This window comes from Erithacus rubecula, assembly GCF_903797595.1.
Source record: "Erithacus rubecula genome assembly, chromosome: 5".
NCBI classification, from domain to species: Eukaryota; Metazoa; Chordata; class Aves; order Passeriformes; family Muscicapidae; genus Erithacus; species Erithacus rubecula.
The window spans coordinates 43,221,024-43,245,091 of NC_136687.1; the positions used below are offsets into that span (position 1 = coordinate 43,221,024).

At 44.6% G+C, this 24,068-nt stretch overlaps 1 protein-coding gene across 10 annotated transcripts in view; it reads right to left on the reverse strand.

The window, feature by feature from the left end:
• Positions 1-24,068, reverse strand: part of EPHA5 (EPH receptor A5) — a 197,640-nt gene that overhangs the window by 138,526 nt on the left and 35,046 nt on the right. For all 10 annotated transcript variants that reach the window (XM_079305384.1, XM_079305390.1, XM_079305392.1 and 7 more), the window contains exon 3: positions 8,457-9,120. In XM_079305384.1, coding sequence (XP_079161510.1) covers positions 8,457-9,120 — 664 coding nt within the window. The remainder of the gene's footprint in view (positions 1-8,456; positions 9,121-24,068) is intronic.

The window sequence follows — 24,068 nt, forward strand, 5'->3', positions numbered from 1 at the left end:
TACAATTTCTGTTCAAATTCCATCTCCAGAGGATTTCATTGTTATTTCCCAATGAATCCACCTGGAGGTGAATGATCTTAAAAGGAGTTTAGGTTAGTCTAAGAGCATAAAAAGAGATCAAGATATCACATGAGATCAAGTACAGCACTGATACCCAAAATACTGGTTCAGTTTCTAGTCTCTGAATGGCACTGCATAACTCAATCTCCAGCCCAAGGCTGCAGTTTATAAAACCAGGAACAGTGACTCTGACTTACTTCATAAAGTGGGTAGTTCAAGATCCAGCAGAAGAAAGCAGAGGAACATGACCTGGAAGCAGTTTTAATAGTCTGCATTAACTATTTCTTTCCTCACACCAAAACACTCACTTCTCAAGTGGCAGCAAAACTACTGATAGGCCAGGCAAAGGCTACCATGAGGATTTGGCTCAGGATATCCGTCCAAATATCACTGCAAGAATGGGTCACATGTCAAGTCAGCACTACCTCCAGGGCCACACTGGTTGGGGAACTTGTCAGGGAAGCTGAGCCCACCACCATCACTACCACAGCCACCTCTACAAGGACCATGAAGTTGCAGATGAAGATGCTCTGCTGATATGTATCCTCTCCCACCCATCCTGCTTCCAGGAGTATAACTGTGGGTGGCATGAGGAGGCATGCAGGCAGGGATAGTCTTGTCTTACCCCTCCAGCCAGGGGGCTTGTTCTGATACTGCCACTTACCTGCAGTTCTTAAAGTCTGAATTTTCAGGAGAAGGAAAGTAGAATTTTTCTTGGCATTAAATTGATTGACTGTCATTTACAGTGAGAAGAAAGTTGTCATCTTAAATCCCAGTTTTTCAAACTTCAGCTGTTTTTTTTAAGGACATAAATTTATAAAGACAGGTTTATGAAAGGAATAAGAGACAAGCCTGGAATTGCCCCTTTTGTCTTGGGATTAATTTTCTCTAATCTGTTTTGTGTGTATGTTTTTGGGGTTTATATAACACCTACCTCTCTGAGTTTGCTCCAGTATTAAAAACCTCTTAACCACTCTGAGGTAAATCAAAAATGGAAGCTTATCAGAACCACGTTCAGTATAATCTTAAGCCTGTGTTTTTCATACATACAATTCTTTCTATACTAGATTGACTTCATCAGTGACAAAAAATGAGCAATCTTCCAGCAAAATAAATGGGTATCTCTTTTATCATGAAGAGCAGATTCAACTCTTTCTAGAGACATATGTATCACAGTCTCTTTGCTCTTACTTCATTCTACTGAACTCTTACCTCATAAAGGATACAAGTTTATTCAGCTAAAGAAATAAAATAAAATGTAAGATGTGAATCTGTCCATACAAGGCACAATTGTAGCCTGTTTTTGTGGAGCCTGGATTTCAACCTCAATTTTAACCCAGAACAAGTGAAAATGGTCAAGATGTAAAGCATGGAGAGAGGAAAGCTTATTACTGAAATGTGAACACATCATTAACTACAGTTAAGTGTTTCTAAATGAGAAATACAAAACTGAAAACCCCAGTTATGAGCAAAACAATAGTACCACTTCATTTTAATACCCCATATAAATTAGGTGGAATGAGGATTCTGACAAACAAGCTCTAGCAGACCCTTGGCAGTTCAAGTGGTTGCAGCCATCCTTTTTCTAGAGATCACCATCTAGGGAGAGTGCCCCCAGGCCAGGACATCAAGACAAGCACTCCACTGATCACATCAATCATGGGCAAACTATCCAGTTTTACAGAGCCAGCAGCACCTTCCAGCACTGGGGCAAAGTGGGCAGCTGGGGACAGCCACATCTTCAATCAAGTCAGTTAAATTCACTGCATTGCCAACAAGCATTCATATCCTTTGTGTTTCTCCAGAGTCCTTGACTGTTTCTAAAAACCACAATTAATAAGTGAGCTGTTTCCAAGGAACTCAGAATTGAAGGCGGCAATCAGAGGAATATAACACCACCATGGCCAACACTCCTGTAACACCTCTGCCATCCCATAATTTAACAAATTCCCTAATCTACCAATGGATACAATATCTTCAAGAATGATACATCCAAAGGCAGCATTCAAGTAAATATCATTTAGTTATATAGGATCAGACTAAAAAGCATGCCCTAAGATCTGTCCCGAAATATCTTATGGCTAAGAAGCAAACACAACCTTCACAGTTTACACTTCCAAAGCTATTTCCAAACCTTATTTTATTTGCACGGCTCAATCTTTGTGAAGGGAATAAAGTACTTCTTAACTGTCCTTCTGAAAGGTGACTGCACAGAAGCCAGACTGCAAAGAACAGAAAGGTTAAGTTGGTCAAAGTAGTAGCCTAAAAGCATCGCTGCAGAACAAGTAAAAGATCTTTGGTCATTTGGGTTATGACCATGCAAGGTAATTGTTGGAGGCTGGGTTTTTTTCCCTTTTTCTCTCTGTGGAATTTTCCCCAATGTGATGCTAAGAAAACTTGAGGCTACCCTAGGCGTAGCTCATGATGGCTAGTGAAAGGAGGCGGGGGAAGGGAGTAGCTGGGCGGGCTCGCTCTCTCTTGTTCGCTGGTGAAGTCGGAGGAAGACGCCCGGTGTTGCTCCCTTCCACACCCCGTCATCCCTACACCAGGAGCCAGGTTCTCTGCTGTGGGACTCTGCACTGCTGCCTTCCCCGCTCCAGCCTGCTACCTCCGAGCACGCAGCCGAGGACCAGGACACACACGGTGAGCGGGGAACCTTCCTCCATCCTTCTCCCCTCCGCAGCTGTGCGAGACCTGCCCTGCCCGCACCCGCGGTACAGCGCGCAGGGAGAGAGTGTCTGCGGCCGAAAGGGACTGGAAATCAGCGACTGCTCTGTTTTGTTAATTTTCATAGCTGCTGTTGTTTTTGTTTGTCTGGCTAGATACATTAGTAAAGAGCTGTTATTCCTACCCCCACATCTCTGCCTGAGAGCCCCTGATTCCAAAATTATAATAATCAGGAGGGAGGGGGGGGTTTGCATACTCCATCTCGGGGAGGAGCTCCTGCCTCTCTTGGCAAATATCTGTCTTTCAAACCAGGACAGTAATGCAGAAAGTTACAGCTCATTAGTAAAGCATAAAGTATTGCACATAGATGGATACTGTGCCTCCTGTAATAAGGAGGGCAAATATACCGACACAAAACAAAACTAAGAGAGTAATATCTAATCAGCCCTGTTGCAATATAATTTTGATCTGTGAAAAATATTTCCCTGCTCTTGTTAATTATTTCAGCTGCAGAAGAAAAAGCCTAAATATATACATGAACACATTTCTCTACAGAATAAAACCCATTCTCCCTCCAGTGATAACTGCCTTTTGCATTCAAGTGACTTTTCTTACATTTGAAAAGAGAATGCACACTGTGTGGCCAAAAATTCAGCTATTCCGACTCTGTCTGAGTTTGTGACTAATTAAAATTAACTAGGTACTTCAGCTCATAATTATATAAACACCTAGCATACTATACTCCCAGCCAATTTTATTTTAATCAGAAAAACGCACAAGAAGTATGAATGATGGGCAAAGAACTCCCTGGAGGGGCAACTGTATTTCCAAATTCAGTATTCTCCATATACCAAATATTTCCATCAGTGTTTTTCTTGCCATGTAATCACCTCCCAATAGAACAATTAAAAAGAGATTTACTTTTTTTTCATCCCTGGACTTTGCTTGCTTTCCACTCCACTACAAAGGTAAAAGCACACTTGCCTTATCCACCTGAGTCCCAGCTGGGAAGTCTCCCACAAGACAAGCAGAATTTAGCAGTATGCTGCCTTTCTAGCATAGGTAATAAAGAGAAGAGAGGGAGAATTCAGCCAACACGAGGCAGAGAGGCAGGCAAGTTGTGGAATGGACAAAATAAAAGTTACTACCCTTACTGCAGGTGTTAAAACAGAAACACCGTCTGCTCTGGAGCAAAAAGTTTCAAATAAGATTACCTGTGCAGCAGCATGTTTCCATTTTTAGAAATAAGGGAACAGAGAAGGGAATGGCTGAGGTGCTGCACTGTGTCACCTGAGAAAACCACACATATTATGCAAATACACAGGGTCCTCTTTATTGTGGTATCAGTTATCTGTTTTATTCACAAGTCAAGCCTCTGGGATAGCTGCTGTGCAGACTCAAAACCACAAGAGTCATAAAGCGTGGCTCTGCCATCACTACATTTGTAAGTCTTCAGCTGTCTCCCAACCCTCCACAGATGGTGCCTCTGCTCCTTGCCAGCCAAGGGTCACTGCCTCTGCCTCCTCGCTCCTGTAAATAAACAACTGCCTCTGAATATCCTTTTAGTGGTTGATCAACGGAATGGCAATCACTGCTCTGGGAAAGTGCCTGTGAACAGCCTGCACTGATTGCTCGCTTTTGGAGGAAGATGAGTGGCTCTACTTCACCCCCAATCAGCCAGCAACAAAATCATCCAATAACTGATTTAGCAGGTAAACTTCAAAACTAGACGTCAATTAGTTTTAATTAAGTCCAAAGTAAAAGACCTGTGAACACAAGGTTTTTCTGCAGCCTTTGTTTTCTGTAAAGCCTCATTTCTCTTGGCAAGAGCTCAGCTGAATCACAACTCAAATAATGAACAATCAGCAAAAATAAATATGATTTTGTAAATGCAAGTTGATTAAGGGGAAAATAATCAAACAAACATCAATATTGAAGACAGCAGAAGGGCTTGAACATTCTAGAGGTGTTTTAAAAAAACCAAACAAATCCAGGTATTTTTCTGGCAGGAGCTCCTTTCTAAAACAAAAAACTATACCCCAACCCATCTTTCCTCCAGCTGTCAGTTTCCATGTTCTTCCTCAGAAGACAGCAAGGGTGAAGAAAGATATCACTGAGCTTTCCTCCATTATTTTGTCCACCTCTAACATCTGTAACCTTGTCTATACCTTCTAGGTAGCTAAAACCAACTGTACTTCTTTTGATATCTTTTTAAGTGGCAGCACATACCAATTCTCAGAAAGGAGAGTTGAACTCATTATTCACCTTTTCACTTTGGCTCTCCTCCTGTGCAGTTTTTCTTTTCTTCAATTTTTTCTTTACTCAAATATTTAATAAATTTGTGCTTCAGTTCTAAAGTAATCTGAAAAAAGATCAGGCTCTGCAAAATCAATTACATTTGCAGTTATTAGTCTGTAGCCCACTGGACACTAGCAGGACCTCACCACTGCAAACGTATTTGGCTCTCATTAGCTTAACGTGTCAACATCCGCTCTCTTCCACTTGCACGGCCTCAACTGTCCTTAAAGGCATAAAAATAAATACTTCTTGCTGCTCACTAAAAACATATTGGACTGAAGGTGAGGATGAATATAAAGAGAAATGCCAGAAGGTGCTCTTTTATTCATTTAATTTCTTTCACAAACCCCAGTGCTGAGCACTGCTATTTACGGTAAGCAACTAAAACTGAAATCACAACAAAAACTCACCTATATCAGTGCAGGAAGAAAGAAAGCAGAGACTGGGTAGATATCTTTTTGGTCAAACTCATAAATGGGTAAAGGCAGAAATGTCAGTGGCACCAATTTTTTTACACCAATTTTTACAGCATTTTAAGATCTGTCCCTCAGTCTTGGTTGAGTACTGCCTGCTAGTAGGCAAGCTGGCAGAGACCACCATTAGGAGACCTGAAACTGGCCAAGGAGACTTTGAAAGTGGGCATTTCCCTCAAGGATCCGTTCAGAAAGCACCAGGTGAACTGAGGTTAAGCCCATAAAAATCAGTCTTTTAGTGGTACCAAAGCACTGCTCTGGAAAGCAGCATATAATTTCACAGAGCAACTGCTTTCATTTCTCTTATTAATTAGTAGAGCAATATACTCTTGTGAATAATGAACCTTAACAGTGGTCCTTTACAAACATGTCCTAACACAGTCACAATTTACTTCTAGCTGTCCCTAGCAGTTGCTGATAAATGTGCCGTATTTCCAAAAGAGGTGTAAAAATCCAAGTAGTTTGGGTTTTTTACTTTAACTACTACCTAGCTGCTATATTGACTGAGAGTGAGCACATTATATTAGGAGATTAGACCATGTCATATTTACAACCTTAGAGTCACCAGTGAGAGAAATTGTTCAGCTGTTACTGTCAGTGCCTTCTTAAAACAGGAACCCTGCTGACAAGACGATGAATTCAGAACATCATTGCCAATTAATGATTTGTAGGCAGAAAGGATTTCAATAGTTCCCATATGTTTTTGAGGCTGACTGGGATTTACATCACCTCTAATAAAAAACTGTAGTCTGTTCTGCCCAGATGTGACACTAGAGATTGGAAAATGTCATCTTTGAAGTAGAAATTTTAATAAACAAAGCCAGGCTCTTCTGGGTTGAAACTGTTCCCCAAAGCATGGTCATGTAAAACCTGTTTACTAAGTGAAAGCAACCGGAAGACTACTTGCAAGATGCTCTCAAGTGATTCACAAACCAAAGGTCAGAAGTTATTTAGGTGTTTGTGAAAGCTACACAGCAGAGTGCCAAAACCATCATTATGTCAGCCAGGAGCATGGAGTGCTTTTCCTTAGCATCATTAAGACTGTGAAAAAAAAGTTCAGCATTTACAAATACATAGGACATTTCTTGGTGTTACTTACTCTGCTTAGGGATGCAAAGTTTAACTTCACTGTCCTAAAAGACAATCTTGTCTTTGTGAATGTAACAATAACCAAATCAGAAAGCATTTTACTCACAAGGGATATTGACATGAACTCCTGTACATGCTGAATACACACCTCCTGAACTGCCTAAGGCTGAATGCTTCCTATCAACAGAGCATCTTGGAGTCAATCTGAAGGGAATTGCTTGGCACAATGACCTGGGTTAAACAGTACATACAAATGGGGCTCTCAAACAGAATCTGCATAGGCACTCAGTGTCTAGACCTAGCACCAAATCACTGTCTTGTCACTTTGTGACATGGTATTTTCTGCCATAATTAAGCAAAACCTTGTTGATCTATTGACCAACATCCCTTATCTGTGGCAGTCTATATTTCCTCAACTTGGGATAATGTTGATCTTAGCTCCCTACATGTACAGTATCAAACATCAAGTCAGTCTCTTCTTGTGCTAAATTCTCTTCTTACCCCTAAAAGGAGAAATATCTTTATTAGCACAAGAAAAGCAAACCCAAGACACATTTTGCTGTATTGACTACATCTGCAGAAAAAGGAACTATTCTGGTAAAAAATCCCATTCCACATGCTGTTTAGTAGAGCCTTCTCCAACACAAACATTTATCTCAAACATTACATTTTCTCTCCATATCAGCCTTTGAAGAGATCTGAACTATCTTCAGGGTCACAAGCATGTGACCGAGGATCAAAGCCACAGTTTGTTGTGGATATGCACTGATCTGTTCTTTGTAACACACTACAAATGCCAATAATGAGTGTCTGGAGTGAGGTAAAGAGAAATAAAGAGTTCAGCTGAAGGGGTATTCCTCTGCCTTCCCCACAGTATGTATTATTATCCATTATTAAGTAGCTGCAAAGACATGCCAATTAACATGGGACTGATAACCAATATATATTAATCCTGCAAAAAGCAAACTGTATTGAAAACTTTATTTGTTTACCTTTCTCTTTCACAAGCAAATTAGTTTTAGGCTACCTGTTCTGTATTTGCAACAGAAGGGCAAGTTTTATAAATAAGCATGTAATACAGCAAACCATAAAATGAGATTACACACTCAGAGTATATTGTTGTTCTTTGTAAATATTCTTTTTAAGGTCTTGAGCTTCAGATACCCTAGATCTCAGGCCTCTGATGATTCAGGAGACCTACCCTGACCAGCAACGTGGGAACCTCAGCCAGCTACTTGTGGGAAAACTTCAGCATACATGGGAGCATTTTTATCAGTGGGGTTTTAAGTTTAACTCTTCACAGCTGAGTGGCTTTGTATAAAATTATTTACCAGAGAGAAAAATCAATCAACTCACATGACATCAAATACCCAGCCCCCCACAGAGTGATAAAGACAGAAAAACACACTCCTTCACATACAAAACCAAAATGCATCTTCTATAGAGAGATTAACTTCACAAATTCCCTGGTACAGTCCAGAAAAAAACCAGAAAGCAGGCTTCTTAGACTCATAAGGAAACCCTGATATTGAGGAAAAATAACATAAATCCCTAAATAACAGATATGACTACAATTGCCTCATGGACCCAATAGTACAGTGCTCCAAAAGTAATAGTAGAATGCCAGATGCTCCTTGTTGGCAGCTCTGTGAGCAGCAGAAGCACCTGCATATAGGTGTTATCTGCCACAACATCCAGCCCAGGCCTCTATCTTCCTGCTCTAACACTTACTCAAAGGACCTCAGTGGAAGTGAGAACCTGGCCCAACACTGTCAACCCAACCAGGCAAAAACCCATGAAAGCGAAGAAAGCCCAGACTGCACAACACCTTGGAAGCTCAGCACAGCACAGCACCCTCCCTGCACTCACCTTGGCAGGTGTTGTTCTTCTCCTCATACCCTGCCTTGCACAAGCACTTCCCGATGGGCACCAGCCATTCCCCCTCTGCACTGCAGTGCATCTTCGGTGCCTCCTCAGTCACTGAGTGGTTGATGCAGACACCTGACACCTCCAGGAGCTGCGAGGAATCTGCGCCCGTGATGGTGTCAGGGAAGCGGGCCAGGTTACGGATAACTGATGGGCATTTCTTGTAGTACACGCGCACAGAGACGAGGGCAATGCAGGCACCCACGTCCTGGAAAGCGAGGTAAAATCCCTTTTTTGTTAGGGGCCCAACATCTCTCACCTCTGTGTTGAGCTTCATTACTCTGTCTCCAAGGTCTAACTCTGTGAAGCTCTCATCAGCAGCAATGGTATCAATCTTGATGTACTGGTTTTCTTTAATGTTCCTCCCATCTTCATCATCTGATTCAAAGTAATACATGTTAAAAGTCTCCTTGCAGGTCCCAAGTCCTCCTGGAAGGCTGTTACAGTCCCTCAGGGTGAATTTGAGCTCAATAAAGATGCGGGATGCCCCTTCATTAGAGATCCAGCTGGTCAGAAGCCAGTTGTTCTGATTCTGTTCCATTACCTTGCATACTTGGTATGTGTGTATTGGAGCGTAGTTTTCATCCACCTCACCAATTTCTTCCCACTGTATAAAAAAGAAAAGTATTTTTTAAAACTGTCACAACTCATACAAACTCTTAGCTTTCCCATCTAAGAGCATCTTGGGCTTCAGAACTCAGGACTTTTGGGGGGAAAAGTGTTTTAATTGCCAAGCTTTCTGTACTAGAGGCTCGATACATTCCTGGTAAAGTCAGGTAAGTGATCCTTTACACATAGAAAAGAATGCTAGTTAAAATCCTTTTAGACAGTTCAAAAGTGGGAAAATATATTGCTGGGTTTGTCCACTAGCATTCGGTTAGGAAACAAAACAAAAGCAGATGGGGCCATTTCCGTGAGCTTTTCCAATGCATCCACAGTTCGACCATCCCCATGCCCCCAGGCTCCTTTCTACCACATCCTCAAATCACTGCCCCACATAACAAAACCACACTTCTGCAAGCTATTTCCCCCATCAAAAAAATCAGAAAATCGGTGGAGTGATACAGTCAATAAATGGACCTTTTCTCTCCCCAAATGCACTAGTCAGAGTAGTTCTTGCTCACGCAAAAAAAAAAAAAAAAAAAAAAAAAAAAAAAGATTACTTCCAATACAATTACAGGGATCCAGGGATCTGCAAACCTTTTTAAGCAGAGCTCCAGGCAACTTTTTGCATCTCTTTATGGGAATTGTAGCAACTGTTTGTTCATTTTATTTTAACCATGCTCTGAAGGGCATCACTTGGAAGAAATGCTTTTTCCTGATGCAGCTCTGAGTCAGTAGCATCACAACTGTGCCTACAACAGATACACATTAGCATTTCTACTCTGCTTTTGACAACCACAGTGCTGCATTAAGAGATTAGATTAACCATCTAAGTGCAGCAAAGAACCCAGGAGAGTTCAGGAGAGTGTTGGTTTCAGTTTTGTTCCCTTCTACTTTTTCATCCACTCATCTGCAAGAGCTCAATTCCCAATGCCTCCTCCATCCTCTGCTCAGCATTGCGCTACACACCTGGTCACAGCTGCAGCACAAAGCAAACGCACAGGGCATAATTCAAAGGTACTCCCTTTTCAAGCTGCATATCTTCTAAGGGCCAAAGGCCATTTTCTTTCCTTGGAAGTACAGCCTGAGATAAAGTTGAGAGCATTCTCAGCCCAGATGCCATTACTCCAGAACCGAGGTAGAACACCCTCAGAGTCATTGTAAGAATGAAGATTTTTTAAAATTAAATGCAGTTCTTACATTTTAACTTACAACAGCAGCAAAAAATGACATGAGAACATAACTAGATGGTACAGTCCAAAATGAATTATAAATACCACCATTAGAAAAGCATTTCTTCTCCCCCCAACCTGGGATGTGGCAGTGGGGACTCGTGGAGGAAGACATGCCCACTGTGATGTGCAGGGTTCATATGTACCAGCTGTCTTCCAAGTAAGGAACCTAATCCAAAGACATTTTTGCCATAGCAAGCAGTACTTTAATTTCTAACCTTTTTTTGTGTCTCTGAGCTTAAACAGGCCATGACTCTATTGTGATTAAGATGTACTTGTCAGTGTGTAGCATCACAGAATTGGACAAAGGTATGTCTGCAGTGAAAGCCAGGCAGATCAGTGCAGGATTCATGCCTAACTTTAGGAGAAGCAGTTTACTAGAAGAGTCATTGAGAAAAGATACAAGAAAAGTATGCAACATAGAATAATTTAGCAGCTAGATTTTCTATGTTCCAGTAAATAGGGAGGTTTTGATACATGAAATTAATAACAGAAAAACACCATTCTTCAATTAGCATGATTAATTTAAGTGATAAATATACTGCACATACATACTTCCAACTAAATTTGTCTAACCTACTAGTTTCAGCTAGGATAGAGTTAACACTCTTCATAGTAGCTCATCGGGGACTACCTTTGGAATTGTGCTAGAAACACTGTTGATGATGAAGAGATGTTTCCCTGATTGCTAAGCAGCACTTACACCAGTCAAGGCCTTTTCTGCCTCTCAGCCCATCCCACTAGCAAGGAGGCTGGGGGTGCACAAGAAGTGGAAGAGGACATAGCTGGGACAGCTGATCCCACCTGGCCCAAGGGATATTCCAGCCCATATGGTGTCATGCTCAGCACATAAAACTGAGGCAAGAAGAAAGAACTGGGGCAAGGCAAAATCATGGAATTTGCTTTTACATATCATGGCTTTTGCAGGCATTATATGTGAGGAAGCCCTACTTTCATGGGGATAGCCGAACACCTGCCTGCCCATGGCAAGTGGTGTTCCCAAGGAATTTCTTGGTTTACTCTGCTTGTGTGTGTGGCTTTTGCTTTGCTGATTTTAGTGTATTTATCTCAACCCATGAGTTTCCTCACTTTTAGCCTTCTGATTTCTCACTCACTCACGAAGGAGTGGCTATGTGGTGCTAGGCTGCCAGCTGGGGTTAAACCACAATGGTCCTTTTTGATGGCCAGTGCGGGGGTGGAAGGGTTGGAGATAATGACAGATTTTATTTGAATGTGCGAGACTGAATTTATAGCTGTTTTGGTTGTTTAGAGTTGGGGGTTGAGTGTTTTTCTGTTACTGTGTCAATTGAAAGAATTTTTCCCATTATCATGCCAATGGAGCTGGCTGGGCTACACCCAGGATATCTGATGACTCCAGACAAAGGGGTGGATGGGAACGGCTCCCGGAGGGGCCTCTGAGGCTTCCGGGAGGGCACTCGTGTTTCCGGTGAGCTGGGAGGAGGACGCCCGGGAATCTTCAGCCACGCGTTCGGAGGACAGGAGAGCCAGAGCCTCTGCGATCACCTGCCCTGCATCTGCCCCGTTCTAGCCTCCTGCCTCTGCAGACACAGCTGATCACCTGGACACACACGGTGAGCGAGGAGCCGCCACTCCAGCCCGTTCCTGCCCGGGACCGGTGTGGCCGCTGCCGCCCCACACCCCTCCCTTCTGCCTCCGTTCCCGCCTGACTTTCGGCAAATCCGGGCTGTGGACTAAGCACAGAGACAGCGTGCTTGCATCTAAAGGGACTGACACCGAGTTATCTATTTCGTTCTGTTAGCAATATTAACTGTTATTGTTTTCTGTTTGTACAGTTAAATATATTAGTAAAAGAGCTGTTATTCCCATCCCCTTATCTCTGCCTCAGAGTCCTTAATTCAAACAATTATAATACTTGGGGGGGGGGAGTGGAACCAAAGTCTCTATTCCAAAGGGAAACTTCTGCCCTTACTGGCAGACACCTGTCCTTTCAAACCAGGACAAATTTTGGCGCCCAACGTGGGGCAGAGGGCACTGAGTTGAGAGTTAAGACAGGAATAACAGCTCTCTTAACTGGCAATATGTTGTCTGGTTTAATCTGGTTTGTGTTCCATGTGGTCACAGCCATCTCCCTCCCATTTGCAAGCCCTGTTTTGAATTTGGGCCCCCTCACCAAGGTTGCTGTGGCTATTGTCTGATTGGTTTGGTGGATTGATTATGTCAGGAATTCATGGGTTTTTAATTTTTTCTGGGAAGCGGTTGCATGGATCCAGAGCTATCGTACTCTAACTGCGTGTTTCTGGGGCTATTTCAGTAATGGTACTTACTGTGAGATAACGAGTGCAAGGGAAATTTTCTCCCAACCCATCACCCAGTTTTTTGAGGCTACCCCACTGGTTCTCAAGGATTTCAGATCTGTTTTAATTGCCAGTGCTATTATACAGTGGCTGGTGTTGCTGGTAGGCTTGTTCTACTTAGCATTCAGAAACAAGGGAATATTGGCTTAGACAACAACTCTGATACCTGCCCCAGGGACTAGGAATGCTACCCCAGAACCTGCCTCTGCCCCAAGGATTAGGGATGTTGCCCCAGAATCTGCCTCTGTCCCAGGGACTAGGGATGCTGCCCCAGAACCTGCCTCTGCCCCAGGGACTAGGGATGCTGCCCCAGAGCCTAACCCTGCCCTACAGCCCACCGCAGAAATGAACCACCCAGAGTGGGTGGGGGCTCTAGTGAAAGATATAGGCCAAATGCTGAAAAAGCATAGCCAGATGATGAAGGAGCACTTTTCTCCAGCTGGTGAGAAACCCTCCCCCTGCCCTAAAGAGGGAGAGTCAGATGGTGCTGCAGTAGAACCCGTAGATGTTGTATCTGTCCAGGTTCCAGCTGGATCACAGGAGCAGCCACAGGCAGCAGCAGTTGCTCCTGTGGAAACTAGGAAATCTAAGATTAAAACGAGGCACTTAGATAATGGGGATCAGAAAAGAGGGTCCTCACAACCAGAAGGGAGCCAGGTGTTGAGATTGTCACCGAGTCCCTCTCATACGATAGTCTCCGTAACCTGCGTAAAGACATTGCTTGGCGGGGCCGTGAGCCTTTCACAACTTGGTTACTCCGGGTCTGGGACCTTACGGGAACAGGTGTTCAACTGGATGGAACTGAGGCCAGGAATTTGGGATCCTTGGCCCAGGATTCAGGTGTGGACCAGATATTCGTAAGGGAGCAAGGCCTCCTTTCCCTCTGGGACCGGCTTTTAATGAGTGTAAGAGAAAAATTCGCACACAGAGAGAGAATGCAGGAGCACCACCGTAGGATGCACTGCAAAACCCTTGAGAAAGGGATCCAGCAGCTTAAAGAGACAGCAGTATTAAAGGTACTCTTTGGGAGGGATGCACAGCATGACAATGACCCTGACAAGGTCAAGTGCACAGGGCAGATGTTATGGAATCTGGCAACCTTGGGTCCATCTCAATATACCACCTACATAGCAATGATTAATGCCGATAACAGTCCAGAGACAGTGTGTTCTGTTGCCAACAAACTCAGAAATTTCAAAAGCATGATGAATGGCCCAATGCAGGCTAATGTCTCTGCCATGGCCAGGGACCTCCAACAGGTCGAAGATAGGATGAGGGATATGATGGAGGAAATGAGGGAGGTGAGGAAGGAAGTGAGGAAGATCAGTGTAGCACCAGTACGAGTCACAGGCCCCCAAGTCAGAGCTTCACGTCCCCCAGCTAGGGAGAGAGGGTACACCTCACGAGCTGACCTGTGGTTTTTCCTGCGAGACCATGGGGAAGACATGGGAAAATAAGATGGGAAACCCACTTCTGTCCTGGCAGCACGGGTGCATCAGCTCAGGGAGGGAAATGCTAACCGAAGGAACTGCACTAAAATGAAGGTAGCCTCAACCTCCCACAAGCAAGGTGCAGGGTATTACAGCAAGGAGGATGTTCTGTCAGATTCCCTGAAAGGAACCTCCACTATGTATGCCCAGGAAAGAAATAATAACCAGGGCTAGAGGGGCCCTGCCTCTAGCCAGAGAGAGGCATGGGATGACCGGATCTATTGGACAGTGTGGGTGCGATGGCCTGGCACGTCAAAGCCACAGAAACATAAAGTGTTAGTTAATACTGGTTCACAATGCACCCTGATACCATCAGAACATGTGGGAATGGTACCTGTTTCCATTGTTGGGGTGACGGGGGGATCACAGGAATTCACTTTGCTGGAAGCTGAGATTAGCCTGACAGGGAAGGGGTGGCAGAAACATCCAATTGTAACTGGCCCAGGGGCACTGTGCATTCTAGGCATAGACTTCCTCAGGAACGGCTACTACAAAGACCCAAAGGGGTTCAGGTGGGCTTTTGGAATAGCTACTGTAGAGACAGAGAGCATTAAGCAGTTGAACACCTTGCCTGGACTGTCAGAAAACCCCTCTGCAGTAGGACTCCTGAAAGTGACTGAGCAACAGGTGCCAATTGCCACCATGACAGTGCACCGCCGGCAGTACCAGACAAATCGAGATGCTGTGATCCCCATCCACAAAATGATCCGTGATCTCGAGAGCCAAGGGGTGGTCAGCAAGAGCCACTCACCCTTCAACAGTCCTATTTGGCCTGTGCAGAAATCTGATGGAGAATGGAGACTGACTGTGGACTATCGGGCATTGAATGAAGTGACTCCACCGCTGAGCGCTGCCGTGCCGGACATGCTGGAACTCCAGTACGAGCTGGAGTCCAAGGCAGCAAGGTGGTATGCCACCATTGACATAGCAAATGCATTCTTCTCCATTCCTTTAGCAGCAAAATGCAGGCCTCAATTTGCTTTCACCTAGAGGGGCGTGCAGTACACCTGGAACCGACTGCCCCAGGGGTGGAAGCACAGCCCCACCATCTGACACGGACTGATCCAGGCTGCACTGGAGAAGGGTGAGGCTCCAGAACATTTGCAGTACATCAATGACATCATTGTGTGGGGGAACACAGCAATGGAGGTATTTGAGAAAGGAGAGAAGATCATCCAGATTTTGCTGGGAGCTGGTTTCGCCATTAAAAAGAGCAAAGTCAAAGGACCTGCCTGAGAAATCCAGTTCCTGGGAGTGAAGCGGCAGGATGGACGGCGCCAGATCCCCACTGAGGTCATCAATAAGATCACTGCAATGTCTCCACCAACAAGCAAAAAGGAGACCCAAGCTTTTCTAGGTGCTATCGGCTTTTAGAAAATGCATGTCCCTAAGTACAGCCAGATTGTGAACCCTCTCTACCAGGTCACTCGCAAGAAGAACGATTTCCATTGGGGCCCTAAACAACAGCAAGCCTTCGCCCAGATCAAACAGGAAATCGCTCATGCAGTGGCCCTTAGCCCAGTCAGGACAGGACCAGAGGTAAAGAATGTGCTCTACTCTGCAGCTGGGAACCATGGTCTGTCCTGGAGCCTTTGGCAGAAGGTGCCTGGTGAGACCTGAGGCCGACCCCTGGGATTCTGGAGCAGAAGCTACAAAGGATCTGAAGCCAACTACACTCCCACAGAGAAGGAAATCTTCGCTGCCTATGAGGGAGTTCAAGCTGCCTCAGAGGTGATTGGCATAGAAGCACAACTTCTCCTGGCACCCCAACTGCCAGTGCTGGGGTGGATGTTCAAAGGAAAGGTTCCCTCTACTCACCACACACCGACGCCACATGGAGCAAGTGAATTGCCCTCATCACACAGCGCGCCCATATTGGTAACCCAAATTGCCCTGGAATTTTGGAGATAATTACGAACTGGCCAGAAGGTGAAGATTTTGGTCTCGCTGATGAAGAGGAGCAGAAGCAAGTGACCCGGGCTAAAGAAGCTCCACCGTACAACCAGCTGCCAGCAGATGAAACACGCTACGCCCTTGTCACCGACAGTTCCTGCCACATTGTGAGGATGAACCGGAAGTGAAAAGCTGCCGTATAAAGCCCCACACAACAGGTTGCACAAGCTACCAAAGGAAAAAGTAGATCGAGTCAACTTGCTGAACTCAAAGCTGTTCAGCTAGCCTTGGACATTGCTGAAAGAGAAAAATGGCCAAAGCTCTACCTTTACACTAATTCGTGGATAGTAGCCAATGCTCTGTAAAGTTGGCTGGAAAAGTGAAAAAAGGCTAACTGGCAACGTAGAAAAAAACCAATCTAGGCTGCTGATGAGTGGAAAGACATTGCCACTTGGGTAAAAAAGCTCCCCGTGAAAGTCCGTCATGTGGATGTTCCCAAGAGTCGGGCTAATGAAAAACATAGGCACAACAAGCAAGTAAATCAAGCTCCACAGATAGAGGTCTCAAAGATAAACTTAAATTGGAAACACAAGGGAGAACTGTTCCTGGCTCAATGGGCCCACGATGCCTCAGGCCATCAGGGCAAAAACGCCACCTATAAGTGGGCACGAGACCGAGGGGTGGATCTAACCATGGACAGCATCCCTCAAATTATTCATGACTGTGACACGTGCACTGCCATCAAGCAGGCCAAGCGGGTAAAGCCCCTCTGGTATGGGGGGCGATGGTCCAAATATAAGTATGGAGAGGCCTGGCAAATTAACTATATCACACTGCCTCAGACCCGCCAAGGCAAGCGCTACGTGCTGACCATGGTAAAAGCCACCACCGGATGGTTAGAGACCTACACTGTGCCCCACGCCACTGCTTGGAACACCATCCTGAGCCTAGAAAAACAAGTCCTCTGGAGACATGGTACCCCTGAAAAAATTGAGTCAGACAATGAAACTCATTTCAAAAATAGCCTTATAAACACCTGGGCTAAAAAACATGGCATCAAGTGGGTGTACCATATTCCCTACCATGCACCAGCAGCTGGGAAAGTCGAACAGTGCAATGGTCTGCTTAAAACCACCTTAAAGGCACTTGGTGGGGGGACTTTCAAAAACTAAGCGATCAATCTACCAAAGGCCACATGGTTAGTGAATACCCAAGGTTCCACTAACCGAGCAGGCCCTGCCCAGTCAGAGCCCTTGGGAGCAGCAAATGGAGATAAAGTTCCAGTGGTACACTTGAGAGGCATGTTAAGGAGAACTGTCTGGGTGAACACTGCTTCCAGCAAAAACAATCCTGTTCGTGGGGTGGTTTTCGCTCAAGAACCAGGTTGCACTTGGTGAGTGATGCAAAAAGATGGAAAGACCCGATGCATACCCCAAGGGGACCTTGTTCTAAGGTGAACTATATATGATACTGTGCTTGTAACTACATGTATGTATATAATTTAAAGGTTTCAATATGATGTAGCATGTTGGCATAGAAAAAATTCAGGGTGGATAATGTTGGGGGTTGAGTGTTTTTCTGTTACTGTGTCAATTGAAAGAATTTTTCCCATTATCATGCCAATAGAGCTGGCTGGGCTACACCCAGAATATCTGATGAGTCCAGACAAAGGGGTGGATGGGAACGGCTCCCGGAGGGGCCTCTGAGGCTTCCGGGAGGGCACTCGTGTTTCCGGCGAGCTGGGAAGAGGACGCCCGGGAATCTTCAGCCACGCATTCGGAGCACAGGAAAGCCAGACCCTCTGCGATCACCTGCCCTGCATCTGCCCCATTCCAGCCTCCTGCCTCTGCGGACACAGCTGATCACCTGGACACACACGGTGAGTGAGGAGCCGCCGCTCCAGCCCGTTCCCGCCCGGGACCGGCGTGGCCGCTGCCGCCCCACACCCCTCCCTCCTGCCTCCGTTCCCGCCTGTCTTCGGCAAATCTGGGCTGTGGACTAAGCACAGAAACAGCGTGCTTGCATCTAAAGGGACTGACACCGAGTTATCTATTTCGTTCTGCTAGCAATATTAACTGTTATTGTTTTCTGTTTGTACAGTTAAATATATTAGTAAAAGAGCTGTTATTCCCACCCCCTTATCTCTGCCTCAGAGTTCTTAATTCAAACAATTATAATACTTGGGGGGGGAAGTGGAACCAAAGTCTCTATTCCAAAGGAAAACTTCTGCCCTTACTGGCAGACACCTGTCCTTTCAAACCAGGACATTTAGCTATTCATTGACTGGCACCTGGGCTTGCCATGGGGCTTGATTGCCTCACTGCACACTAAATAGCCTGGTGCTTGTTCATGGCTGCTCCCTGGTTCTGCTGCTTGCTTGAACTACTGACCATCTTATTCTACTGGGCCTAAGAACATCTTGATGTCAGCAGTGACAAAGCACTGTGCTGGCATCACTGTCAGTCCATCACTGACGTTTCTGTGATGCTACACTGGACACGCTGGAATTGCAGTATCAACTCGAGTTAAATATGACCTGGAGATTAGTCCACAAGGGAGAACAGTCCGAAGCAGCTCTAGATACATTCATGCTGGAGCAGATGCATCTCAAACATCTGTGGTTATGTCAGTGTTGCAGCAGGTACACCCCTGAAGAGACTGTGTATTGGGGGTTGGGTTTTTTGTTCTCTTACTGTCCCAGTTTAAAGAATTTTTCCCATTATCATGCTAAGGGAACCGGCCAGTTACGCCCAGACTCTTTTCAGGACTTCAGACAAAGGGGTAGGTGGGAGCTGGCTTCCAAGGGGTGGCTGTGCACTCATCCAGTGAGCTCGGAGGAGGAGGAGCAGGATGCCCCGTCTCCAGCCACGCAGTCAAAAAGCAGGGGAGTGAGATTCTCTGCAGTCGGAAACTACTCTTTGGACCCTAGAAGGGTCTTCTCTGACCTTTGGACCTGCTCTCCAGCAGCAGAGATTGTTCTATCAAGAGTCAGACTGCCCTGCATCTGCTCTGCTCCAGTCTCCTATCTCTGAGGACACAGCTGACCACCAGAACTCAAACGGTGAGCAAGGAGCTGCCCTCTCCAGCGCACTCCCACCTGAGATGAGCATGGCTGCTGCCGCCCCTCCCGCCTGCCTCTGCAGCTGCCGGGCTTTGTTCCATCTGCAGCACCGGGACCGAGTGCAGAGAGAGTATGCCTGCAGCTAAAGAAAGGACTGGAACAGAGTTATCTGTTCTGTTTTGTTGGTAATTTTAACAACTGCTGTTGTTTCTGTTTGTCCGGTTAGATGTATTAGTAAAGAGCTGCTATTCCTACCCCCTTATCTCTGCCTCAGAGTTCTTGATTCAAACTATTATAATACTTGGGAGGGAGAATACTTAAATTGTCTATTTCAAAGAGGATCTTCTGCCTTTATTGGCAGACACCTGTTCTTCAAGCCAGGACACCGTGGCACATAGATAAGGCTCCACTTTGAGCAAGTAAAATCCTAAGGGACCAAAGTCTGTGGCTAAGTCTAAAAAAGGAGCAGAGGCAAGGAAAGGAGTTCATTGCAACATTACCCCAAATGGTCTGGTCCAAAAGGCCCATGGATAGACACTGTAATGAAAATATCACCCTGCTTACCTGGAAGTGGCTGAACACCAGCCAGCCCATGGGAGTGGTAAATTAATTCCTTGGTTTGCTTTGCTTGTGCGTGCAGCTTTTACTTTACCTATTTTAGTATTTTTATCTCAACTCATGAGTTCTCGCTTTTACCCTTCTGATTTTCTCACCCACTGGTGGGAAGTGAGAGAGGGACTGTGTGGTGCTTAGCTGCTGGCTGGATTTAAAGCATGACACTATATAAAGTTCCTATTTTTACAAAGGTGATGCTGATTCTCCAATTGATGAAAAGGGAGAGTAACCTTCCACTTCTGCCAGCCCACAGGGAGGTCCCTGCCAAACCAGCCCAGGGGACAGATGAGTACATCCCAATATAGCCCAGGAAAGACATAATGACTTTAAATTTGCTTTTTCTGGCTGAAGGTCAGAGGATAACTCAAACAACTGCTCACGTCAATGAGCATACCTGAAGAAGTGTTAACTTCCAGCAGGAAGTGGTGCAAACCATTTCAGGACTGGAAATTGCTCAGACCAGTTTTATCAGGTGGAGATGTTCATGGAGGCATACAGTGTAACTCCATACAACATTTAGAGAGCATTAATGTATATTTCTTTCACAGAACTGACATTTACAATGACTGTGATGTTGCAGTCATATCATTAGTTACCTAATTTGAAGGCCGCTGAAAAACAGCACTTGACTTTTTTCATACTTGCCAGGTCAATTTTCAAGGACCCAACCGTGATGCTCCCCAGAGCAGTTAAGCTCATTTCCACTGCTGCTTCAGGAGTTGTGCTTTTGGGAGTGAGTACAAAGTTCATTTGCAGAAAAACTAAGTGCAGTGATTCTAATGGTTGCCTTCATGCACTGAGAGCACTAAACACCCTGAGGAGAAAGGTCCAAGCATAAATACATCAATGAACTCAGCTAGAATCTAATCTCAGCTGCAAGAAATGGCACACAGCCCAACATCTCAGGCTTCAGGATTTGCTGCACTTCCAGTACTGCTCCCCAGATCAGAGCAAATCCTGTCATCACCACCTGCCATCAAACCTAAAGCAATCATCAGAGCATGAGAAAGGGGAGGTGCTAATGAGCTAAGGCTGCTTATCTCTGTATAATCCTCAAGGGAAAGCAAGCCAGATTTTATCAGAGAAGCCAGTATTGTGCAAAATCTCTGCTCTATCATTTAATCTTCATCTCTCCTATGTCCCTGTAGGACTACACCACTTCTTTCTCTTCAGCTGGATCTGCTTCCCCCCAGAGACTGCAGGCAAGCTTCCACCCTTCTGCTTTTATATCCCTCCACAAGATGGAGATCTCAGTAAGAGCCCCTGCACCTTCTGCCTGGTCCCTAATCACTACAGACCTCAGAAAAGTATTTCAACCAACAAAGAAATACAATCCAGAGGATGAAATGCAGTGCCTTACAGTTAATGAGAAAGAAAACTCACCACATTAAAGAGGCAGCATCTAGATGAAAATTACTGACATGAAAACAAAAATTAAGTACAACTGAAAAACTGTGTAATGTTTTAATTCCTCTCTGTAGCACATATTTTTTGAGATTTAAATCAACCCCATCTGTAGGATTAAAACAAAAATGCAACCATTAATTTGGTGGTAAATGTTTTCTCTACATCTTTAATAGCCCTAAGAAGGAAAACACAAATGCATTTCAATGGCCTGATGTTAAATCATTTATAGAAGACCTATTTCTGAATCAGAAATTTCCAGCACACTACTGCTGGTGAGTAAAAATGCAGCTCCATCAATAGGAAGCACACAGTTCATACAGGCTGGCTGTCTGTAGAAAGGCCAAAGATATCGCACATCTTACTAAAGATGTAAGGGTTAAAAAAACATTCAGTGGAGCAGCCTTGGGTTAAATGGACAATTTTAAAGCACATTCACCAGCTGTCTGCTACTCAGGCTTGTTTCTAATCTTGGAGATTCCAGGAGTGTAATTCGCTACCACAGGACAGCGAAAGGCTGCTGCCCCAAAACCAAATACTGACAGCAGGGATGAAAATTCTGTTTATTTGGTTTTGAGGGGATGGGGGGGCTGCAGTACAAGTTCTTGTTACTGATCTTCACTAACTTACTCACTTTCTGTAGCATATGCTAAAGGCAGTACAGACATCTCAAGCATTGTTCCTAACTCCACACATCCTTGCACTGCTGAAAAAGAATTTAGCATTTAGCAAAATCCTAGGCATCTTAAAAGGGAAAGGAAGTTTAAGAACATTAAACAAAGGTGTTTCTAAGACTTACCTGAAACCTTCCCAGCAGGACTCCCTCACTCCAAGGGGTGTCAATCTGCATATCTTCCCACTACATATTTCACTGGCTCCATGGTATGTATGAGAAGCCTCATCCTCTCCTATTTAATTTTTCCACCCCACCACACAGAGCTCTGCAACATATGCATGTTAACTCAGGTATCTGCTGGCACAAAGATGTACAATTAGAAAAGGATTTATGTATTTTACTTTTTTATCTTTTGGAAAAAAGCAAGCCTGGCATGGATTTCTGATCTTAGGCTTTGAATGGGTGAAAGCATCAGAGATGCTCTATGTACTTTGCCCACAGAAAGGCAATTTTACCTCAAAATACTGCTGTCAGGGCCACCATGAGCACATACTGGTGCAGAAGAGAGCGTGGCACAGTGCTATGCAATCCCTATGCCAAGTCAAAAGGGGACACCTGATGCCCTTCCAGAAGGGCAAGCCAGCCTGGTGTTCATCTCAGTACTATTTATCCTGCCTTTCATCCTGGTAATATTTGGGCAGACACTTCGATTTCCTTTTGTGCAGCTGATGTTAAGACCTGGCTGCCAATCAATAGCCTCCAGCTCAGCTCCCTCGCAAATGTTCCCTCCCGCTAGTCAACTTTATCTTGCAACCTGCTTCTTCCCTCCCATCACAAAACTCAAAAACTTGTTGGTTTGTTTGGTTTTTTTAGCTGCCGGCTGATTTCCACTTGCTATCATATTACACAGTTTTAGCAAACAAGCAGCAGGCTGTCCGTGCAGTTTCAGTGACTTCAGTGAGGTCATGTAAGGCTAAATTCCTAGTGAAAGCCAGGCAGAGCACCATGCATCTTTTCTTCTGCACTGCAGAAGGTTTTGCAGGGCTGTGCTAGCTGTAAAATAAAGCTGACTTTGTCACTATCTTGCCTAGTGCAAAACAGCACTTACAAACAGACCAGTCCCAAGAGTCAGGGACTTCAAATCCTGCTGCCAAACACTGCCAGTGTTATCAACAGAAGCTGTGATATGTGCTATTGCTCAGATTTTCAGCTTGGGAGCTGTATGATTAAGCAAGAGCTTGATTTTGCTGAAGATGTTTCAGTCTTCATTAAATGGGTTTTGCTTGCTCAAAGAACATGAACACAAAATAAATAGCACACAAAAAGTCATGTTACTTTTAGCTCCCTCTACAGCAATGCTAACCTCAGGACTGGCAGCAGCAAAAGAGCTTTGTCTTGAACACTGGCATTGGAAAGAGGTTATGTATAACCTCTATGACCTACCAATCATGGCAGAATCCACCAGCACCTGGATGGGGCACTTGAGAAGCCTGGTTTCCCCTCACAGCAAGGGACAATGATCCAAACCACTCTCAAGTAGTAGAAAAATGCAGTAACCTGGAACAATGCTGCACGTTTGTTTGCAAGCCTGCTCTTCCCAATGGATGAGCATTATGAGGACCAGAGCTGAGACATCAAAATAGCCTTGTCCAGTTTTTTCCATCAGTACCAGGTCACTGTACTCTGCTTAAAACAGCCTTCTCAGGCAACAATTTTTAAGCATTTGTGCCAGGGTAGCCACACAGGTTTAAAACTCAAATTTTGCTTTGGGGCAGGGTGCCTGCTCACTGGGACAGCTCAGCAGCTTCTCCCCTCCTGCCCCCCACCAAGGGGTGGAAGGACACTGCCATGAGCAATGAGATTTTCCCAGTAAATCACAAATTTGAAATACAAATAATCAGGAAGCCAAAGCAATTAATTTACTTTGATCAAGTTAGGAAAGAAGAAGAAGGAACAAAAAAAATCTAGTACAAGGGAAACCAATTATTTTGAGAGCCTCACAAACTATGTCTTTACCATCTTCTCTTCTTGGGTTTAAACAAAATAGAGGGCAGATAAAAAAATTACGAAAAAAACTGTTCCAGAGTAATACAAATTACTTCTTTCAGCCTCAAACACACTGTTTTAAATTTCAGCTACCAAGCAACAAAAAATGTATTACTTCTGCAGACTTCTCCAATACCAACATCCACTTTTATAATGCAATAGGTGAAGCTATTTTTACACATTCTTAGCCTGGTTTTAGGGGCTTTGGAGCTCATTTTCAAGGCAGAAGCCAGTGTCAAAAAGAAAACGCAGTGAGTTC